The following is an 8,508-nucleotide window of genomic DNA, read 5'->3' as shown; positions in this document are numbered from 1 at the left end:
GAACGAGTGAACTTCTGACTATACTATTAATATGTATACAGCTAGCCTCTCTTAGGGTACATGAACGAGTGAACCTCTGACCATATGTCTACTAACATGCAATATAGTAGAGCAATACAAGCAATGAAATATAATGCAATGCAATATCAATGCATTACAACTGACCGATATATGTATAAAGCAAGCCACATTGAAAGCATTTTAAAAAGATTTTCCTTTCGAATTTTCAGAAAAAGCTTAAAATTTGAGTTGTCCATGTGAGAGTGACACCTTGAAGATACATGCATATGTATCTGTCTTGTGTTCTACGCATTGCGCAAGAGCTACACGGTAAATTGTAGGAATTCTTCCCTCCAAGATTCTGATTAACTTCTAAATGTCAAGTAGGAAGTTGTTTATCATGAAAGATATCAGGCTTTCCATTGGCAGTGCAAACAAACACTTTGCAGTCATGTTTTCATTATAAATCTCTCTCACAAAATTTGAGCTTTGGTATGAAAACTTAGCTGTTGAAACTCTGATAAGATGTCAAAAACTTTCTAAAAGTCCCAAGATAGACGTCACCTGACAGCTCCTTTACAATATCTCTCTTTGAAATGTCTGTCTGTAACAATCCTTATGAGATAAATAATCAAGATGATTTGTGAAAGTGGCAGCGAGTATTCAGCAGCTATATTTTGACATAAATAATAAGTAATTGTCTATAAAGATTATCAAAAATCATTTAAATGTAAAAAGGTTTTCTATATTTTCTAAAGTTTAAGATTTTGGCAACAATTTTGTAGAAATGTCTTTTTCCTGACAAAAATTGCCAGTGATGTTTGTGGCAAAATAACTGAACACCGAATAGCACTACTTTAAGGCAAGATAGCATTAAGGACATCTGCTCTTAGGAATTTGTCTTCTCGTGAACCAACTGTAGGCTAGCGGCCACTCCAATAGCACATCATTCAACATAAAGCTTTCATAGATACGCATTCTGTCGGTCATTTCCCTCATATCTTGATATTTAATCGTACCCTATCTGAAACCTGTAAAGACCACCTTCAAACCCAATCCAGAGCTTGCCATTCTTTACGCAGATGCAGCTTACATCACCAATTCCTGACATCTTTGGGTGTTCAAGCTCCTGCTTGAGGGTTCCTGTAGCAGTGAAACACATTTTATCAAGTGCTATTTTATTCACTTTTTCATTTTCAATCCTTTTTTTTATTATATCTCCAATGTTCCTTACAAAGTCAAAAGCTTACTTGTCATCAAACCTTTAAAAAAATCATGTACATGTATTGAGTCTTTTCTCTTTCAGTTCTTCACGCTAAAATTGTAAAAATCAAGATTCACTTGAAATTACAATAAGATTCTTTCCACAGGTCACTATTTTTGTTTTTTATACCAAGTGCAAGCTACTTTAATATACGATCGGGTCTCTGTTCAGTTACACATTCATCCTAATTATGGTCATCAGCAGCACATTCATCCTAAATATGGTTATTAGCTACACATTCGTACCAAATATGGTCATCAGCTACACATTCATACCAAATATGGTTATTAGCTACACATTCATACCAAATATGGTTATTAGCTACACATTCATAATAAATATATAACTACTACACCATACTCTTATGATAAGTACTGCATTATACCCTCATGATAATTACTACACCCTACTATCCTAACAGGTTTAGTATCGCACCAGTGTCTTGGATCTGGTAGCAAGCAGCATCAGAAGTTATTGAATGTTAAATATTACATATACATACCTTTGTCATCAAAGATGGCGATGCCCTGCTGAAATTCTGACCACACCCAGACAGCCTCATATTCATCTATGGTGACACCCCATGGTTTGTCAACTTTTGCTGACCAGAGGATTTTTTTGGTGTCACCATTGACCGCACTCACTCTGTCATGTTCGTGGTTGGTAGTAATAATGACGTCGGGTAGTGGATGACTAGCTAGTCTGGTGCCACATCCTTCAGTGATTTCATAGAGGTACGTACCGTGGATGGAAAACACGTGAAGTGTGCTTTCCATGCTGGCTAGATAAACCTTTTCGTTGTTCACTGTCAGGTCGCAAATCTTTATTTTGGTTTGCCAGTTTTCAGATTCTATAAATTGTTCATCAAACACAATAACTTTGTCATTACTGTTGTTCTGGTCAACTGCGACATATATATGTTTTTTGTAGCTATCAAAGCCTGTTACATGTCCTCCCAAAGCTACTGAGCCTGTAGGGCGAGTGCTCGTAGTGTTGAATATTCCGACGGAGCGAACAGTTGATGCAAGAATGACGTTCCCAGATGCATCAGGAGTTATGTGCTCAACCGTTCTTGTCTCCATGCTGTCCACAGTACCCAGGTTAAACTTTTTGCACTTCTTATAGTCATCTGGTAACACAAATTGGAGAAACATCTCATATCATGACATTCAAGATAATTTTTAACATTAAATGTTAATTCTTAATGTAGTATATAAAGTTATTTAAATCGCAATACAACTGGTTACAACTTGTTAGCCTAGGGGTTAGCTGTAACAATTCCACTTGGCTCAAGCGTTACTTGTCATGTTGCATTTCTAACCTTTAAGACTCACTAAAACAAGTCAAGTGATGATTTAAGTACTGATGTACTGCGTGTTCAGTGATTGGCTAACCCAACCATCAGGTTTGCAGATTTTAAAAACCGTAACAAATTATTTCAATGACTCATGCTAGTCCTGTTGGTAACAAATCTGGACACCTACAATGTGGATATCCAATTTTTAAACCAAACGAACCAAGGCCATAATTGGTAGAAATGTTAAAATAAGTTGGCTACACTATAATAAAATACGGCATGAAGAGTTGTCTGTTCTCTTTTATAATGGTTAGATCAGATAAGATGAGAGTTCTTAACAAATGATGGATAGTTTTTAGGATATGCTACTGACACAACCACCAAACTCCCACACCAGATTACTAAAAGGTCGTTTTCAGAGCAGTCAGTGAGCAGGTCGACAGGTCAACAGGTAACAGCGCCTCACACTAACTCTTGTATTCTTGTATTCTTCTAAGTACAGTACAATGGACTACATCAGGTTTACTACTAATACAGAAAATTCAACGTGCAGAAGCTGTGGTTAAATGTACATGTACTATGTAGCTCTCAAATACATGCCTGCCAATCAACTCAATTTTAAGCATCATAATTTATTAATCCTTAGCTTCCATCAACAGTCAATCAGTTAACGAGCTCTGAACCAGACCAATCATCCTTTACAAAACCATCTGGCTCTAAGATTACCAAATTCCAGTCACTAGTTGGTATCATCCGATAAAAATCTTCTCCCTGACTAGTCAATCATTCGACTTCAATGGAGATGTAAGATTAAAGTGTCTATATTTGGAATCAATAGCACTCTGAAAGTTCTGCACCAATGCTTTTTAGTGACCACTTACAGCATGGCTGCATTTAGACTTTGAATTGTGGAAACAGGCTGCGCTTCTCAGATTGCTCAGTATAAACCTTGACCAAAGGGTGAGTGCCAATAAAAAACTAAAGTATAAACCTTGACCAAATTGCTAGACCAAATAATCAGCAGTACTAGTAGTAGAAGGGGCAGAACAACTTGACATAGCTAAAGTCAAGCGTAAACCAAAGTTTCAAGTCAATCAAAGTTGTTAAACAAAGAATTTAGGCAGTTCTTTGCAACGCTTAGATAATATGCAATACCATGGGTTGTTTGAATGCTACATCAATGTTACCACATCCATTACTTCCTCAAACATGATAAGATAATCTTTTTGCAGCTTTAGATACGCTCCTGTAATTTACTACCTAGATGCGCTCCTAGCTACTACTAGCTATATATCCTACTAGTAGTTACTGCTACTGGCTATATACACTAATAGCTTCTACTACTTACTATATATACACTACTAGCTACTACTACTAACTATATATACACTACTAGCTACTACTACTACTAGCTGTATACACTACTAGCAATTGATGAGTATGCATGTACTTATTAAATATTTACCTGATATTGTCAGTTTATCAACTAATTTTATAAAACTGGCATCCGCAAGCTTTTTGAGGTTTTCACCATAGTGCGCTATTACGGCTACATTTCCCCTTAGCTCTTCATTCATCTTCTCCAGATTTTCCAGCTCTATATAAATTGTCTGTAAGGTTTCTCTGGCACACGTGGAAACTGTAGAGAGTGGGGCATTGGCCAACTTTTGCCCGGCAGCTTTTATACGCAGCGACAGTGCCCTTATCTGCAAGATAGCATTTAGTACTGATCATTGAGAGCTGATGTAAGAAAGGCAGTTTTAACTTCTCAGCTTTTCCATTAAAACTAGCACGCACCCTTTGGTCAAGGTTTATACTCTGGTTTTCTATTGGCACACACCCTTTGGTCAAGGTTTATACTTTGGTTTTCTATTGGCACTCACCTCTTGGTCAAGGTTTATACTCTGGTTTTTTATTGGCACTCACCTCTTGGTCAAGGTTTATACTTTGGTTTTCTATTGGCACTCACCCTTTGGTCAAGGTTTATACTCTGGTTTTCTATTGGCACTCACCTCTTGGTCAAGGTTTATACTTTGGTTTTCTATTGGCACTCACCTCTTGGTCAAGGTTTATACTTTGGTTTTCTATTGGCACTCACCTCTTGGTCAAGGTTTATACTTTGATTTTCTATTGGCACTCACCTCTTGGTCAAGGTTTATACTCTGGTTTTCTATTGGCACTCACCTCTTGGTCAAGGTTTATACTCTGGTTTTCTATTGGCACTCACCTCTTGGTCAAGGTTTATACTCTGGTTTTCCATTGGCACTCACCTCTTGGTCAAGGTTTATACTCTGGTTTTCTATTGGCACTCACCTCTTGGTCAAGGTTTATACTCTGGTTTTCTATTGGCACTCACCCTTTGGTCAAGGTTTATACTCTGGTTTTCTATTGGCACTCACCTCTTGGTCAAGGTTTATACTTTGGTTTTCTATTGGCACTCACCCTTTGATCAAGGTTTATACTCTGGTTTTCTATTGGCACTCACCTCTTGGTCAAGGTTTATACTTTGGTTTTCTATTGGCACTCACCTCTTGGTCAAGGTTTATACTCTGGTTTTCTATTGGCACTCACCTCTTGGTCAAGGTTTATACTCTGGTTTTCTATTGGCACTCACCTCTTGGTCAAGGTTTATACTTTGGTTTTCTATTGGCACTCACCTCTTGGTCAAGGTTTATACTTTGATTTTCTATTGGCACTCACCTCTTGGTCAAGGTTTATACTCTGGTTTTCTATTGGCACTCACCTCTTGGTCAAGGTTTATACTCTGGTTTTCTATTGGCACTCACCTCTTGGTCAAGGTTTATACTTTGGTTTTCTATTGGCACTCACCTCTTGGTCAAGGTTTATACTTTGATTTTCTATTGGCACTCACCTCTTGGTCAAGGTTTATACTCTGGTTTTCTATTGGCACTCACCTCTTGGTCAAGGTTTATACTCTGGTTTTCTATTGGCACTCACCTCTTGGTCAAGGTTTATACTTTGGTTTTTTTTGCCAGCCTTCCACATCTCATAACGTTGCTTGTGGTGTCCCAAATATTCTTCAAAGTCTACAGTTTTGTGTTTCTTTCCCGTACAACACTGCCCTCTGCTGCACCTACAACATAATTTTTAACATCCTGTTTTGCGCTATTTGAATGATACAGATGTAACTTCTGCAAGAATTCTTTTTATCATAATCTGAACAAACAGCCAATTATTTAGAGGCTGAACAATACTTGTGAAAGTTAAAACCAATTTATTATATCTAGTCAAGGACAACGCAGGCACTCGTCAGTAATAGTTCCTTACAGAGAATGCGAGGGAGATTGTTTTTAGAGGATGCTGCCGTACGGTATGCATGGCTATAGTAAAATGTTATTATCAACATAAGTGACAATGGAATATCTATTAGGCAACCAACATACAAGCGAAGTAACAGACAAAAGTTATACGTTATATAAATATATAAAACAATTAGCCAAGCTCTAAAATACTGACTATTATACCGTGGTTAATAATTAAAATAACATAGCATAAGTGGATATAATTGCACAATAATACGCAAGACAACGAAAGTTAAATAGAAAAAACATTGGACAAGACAGCGCTTCAAAATAAACCTTTTCACCTATTCGTGTTTTGATGTTTTCTTGCGCTAAACTTGAACGATAAGAAAAGAAATTACAGATATGACCTACTTGTAACAAGTGAGAAGTTGACATCTCTTGCAGTAAAGCTCGTATTCCTTCTCACAAGGCTCCAGCTGGCACATGTTTCCGCTAATGACCTGGTCTGCAAAGAACATGATCCATGAATGTCTTAAAGCTATGCATTTCTACTGACTGGCTAAAACTAATCCTTATCTTTGCTTTAGCTAAACTTACAGATTTACCATGATTATCTCCACCCACATAGTATGGTATACTACTCTATTTATCTCCACCTACATACTATGTGATATTACTCTATTTATCTCCACCTACACACTCCGTGATATTACTCTATTTGTCTCCACCTACCTACTCCGTGATATTACTCTATTTATCTCCACCTACACACTCGGGGATATTACTCTATTTGTCTCCACCTACATACTCCGTGATATTACTCTATTTGTCTCCACCTACATACTCCGTGATATTACTCTATTTATCTCCACCTACATACTCCGTGATATTACTCTATTTGTCTCCACCTACCTACTCCGTGATATTACTCTATTTATCTCCACCTACACACTCGGGGATATTACTCTATTTGTCTCCACCTACATACTCCGTGATATTACTCTATTTGTCTCCACCTACCTACTCCGTGATATTACTCTATTTATTTCCACCTACACACTCGGGGATATTACTCTATTTGTCTCCACCTACATACTCCGTGATATTACTCTATTTATCTCAACCTACATACTCCGTGATATTGCTTTATTTATTTCTACCTACACACTCTGTGATATTACTCTATTTATCTCTACTTACATACTCTTTGAAATAAAACTATATTTACCTACCTATGTAATATTGATAGACTTATATAGCCTACTTATAGTTTCTCAATGTCTTTATACTATTGTTGTTTTAGTGTTTACTTGAATGCACTCAAATAGTTACACAATCATATCTACTGTACTTACTTTGTGATATTTCCTTATTGAGCATTCCAATTTCCTCCTCACTTGTAGCTCCAAGCGTTCCTGGTAATAATTTTGGTGAAGTAATTTCAGGACTTGTCAAAGCAGCCATCTCCTTTGTCTGGCTCTTCCCATCAGGAAAGAGCCTTCCCCTGAAGGATGGTTTAGGTAAAATTTTTGGACGTTGCACTTGTTCATGCTTGAGTTTGGACAGAGTGTCAATGGTTGAAGGAGATTTAGGCGGTATTTCTGACCACTGAAATTACCAATATTCATAACTACTTGTTCTATAACATTCCTAGTCTATAACTACTTGTTCTATAACACTCCTAGTTTATAACTACTTGTTCTATAACACTCCTAGTTTATAGCTACTTGTTCTATAACACTCCTAGTTTATAGCTACTTGTTCTATAACACTCCTAGTCTATAACTACTTGTTCTATAACACTCCTAGTCCATAACTACTTGTCCTATAACACTCCTAGTTTATAACTACTTGCTCTATAACACTCCTAGTCTATAACTACTTGTTCTATAACACTCCTAGTTTATAACTACTTGTTCTATAACACTCCTAGTTTATAGCTACTTGTTCTATAACACTCCTAGTTTATAGCTACTTGTTCTATAACACTCCTAGTCTATAACTACTTGTTCTATAACACTCCTAGTTTATAACTACTTGCTCTATAACACTCCTAGTCTATAACTACTTGTTCTATAACACTCCTAGTCTATAACTACTTGTTCTATAACACTCCTAGTCTATAACTACTTGCTCTATAACACTCCTAGTCCATAACTACTTGTTCTATAATACTCCTAGTCTATGACTACTTGCTCTTTAACACAGCTAGTCTACAGTTTGTCATCTAACACTTTCAATCTATAGCTACTTCCAGTAGACCAGTCTGAATAACTGTGCACTCTGAAGGGTCATCATTGTAGCTACTAATACAGTAAACTTGATACCAATTCTATATATCGCATCAGTTCGTAATGCATACCTGTAATGGCTATCTCACCAATCTGCTTTACTTACCTGTAGATATATGTATATACAGGTATACTATGCCAATCTACTGCACAATTGCATACGCCCATATATTGCTATTATTTCTTGCCCACAAGTGCCACAAAGACGGCGCATTATTATGTTTGTAAGACTAATCTTTCCTTGGCACACTTACTACATCATCTACCTCTTCATAATCTTCATAATCCGATCCCGAAGCCATTTCAAGTACTAGCAGCGCTAGTTAACCGCAGCGCCTCACAAGAAGTGCCTTTTATCTCGAGTGTGTTGACTAAGTCAATGCAAATGCA

At 37.0% G+C, this 8,508-nt stretch overlaps 1 protein-coding gene across 3 annotated transcripts; it reads right to left on the bottom strand.

Moving 5' to 3' along the window:
* Positions 1–650: 650 nt before the first annotated feature.
* LOC137406230 (uncharacterized) lies at positions 651–8,481 on the bottom strand. 3 transcript variants are annotated; one of them, XR_010979846.1, is made up of 8 exons: positions 8,373–8,481; positions 7,183–7,435; positions 6,239–6,332; positions 5,520–5,655; positions 4,027–4,267; positions 1,767–2,393; positions 1,251–1,315; positions 1,020–1,143 (listed from the first exon to the last, which is right to left on the bottom strand). XR_010979846.1 is itself a non-coding variant. In XM_068092767.1 (7 exons), exons 1-7 carry the CDS (start codon positions 8,418–8,420, stop codon positions 1,010–1,012), a joined length of 1,533 nt encoding a protein of 510 aa, XP_067948868.1. In that variant the 5' UTR covers positions 8,421–8,481; the 3' UTR covers positions 651–1,009. The 3 variants fall into 3 exon arrangements, 2 of the variants coding, with proteins under 2 accessions (XP_067948868.1, XP_067948869.1); XM_068092767.1 differs by lacking the exon at positions 1,251–1,315 and having other exon boundaries at positions 651–1,143; XM_068092768.1 differs by lacking the exon at positions 1,251–1,315 and having other exon boundaries at positions 651–1,143; positions 8,385–8,435.
* Positions 8,482–8,508: the final 27 nt, after the last annotated feature.

Source organism: Watersipora subatra, chromosome 10 (genome assembly GCF_963576615.1).
Source record: "Watersipora subatra chromosome 10, tzWatSuba1.1, whole genome shotgun sequence".
Classification (NCBI taxonomy): Eukaryota; Metazoa; Bryozoa; class Gymnolaemata; order Cheilostomatida; family Watersiporidae; genus Watersipora; species Watersipora subatra.
The sequence above is the reverse complement of the archived record's forward strand: the minus strand, read 5'-3'. Positions and strand labels throughout refer to the sequence as shown.

Coding starts and splice junctions, on each gene's coding strand:
- LOC137406230 (XM_068092767.1), bottom strand. CDS start 8,420: ATGGCTTCGGGATCGGATTATGAAGATTATGAAGAGGTAGATGATGTA. Junction 6,333..7,182: donor CAATAAGGAAATATCACAAA/GTAAGTACAGTA, acceptor TGTTCTTTGCAG/ACCAGGTCATTAGCGGAAAC. Junction 4,268..5,519: donor GTATAAACCTTGACCAAGAG/GTGAGTGCCAAT, acceptor GCTATCTTGCAG/ATAAGGGCACTGTCGCTGCG.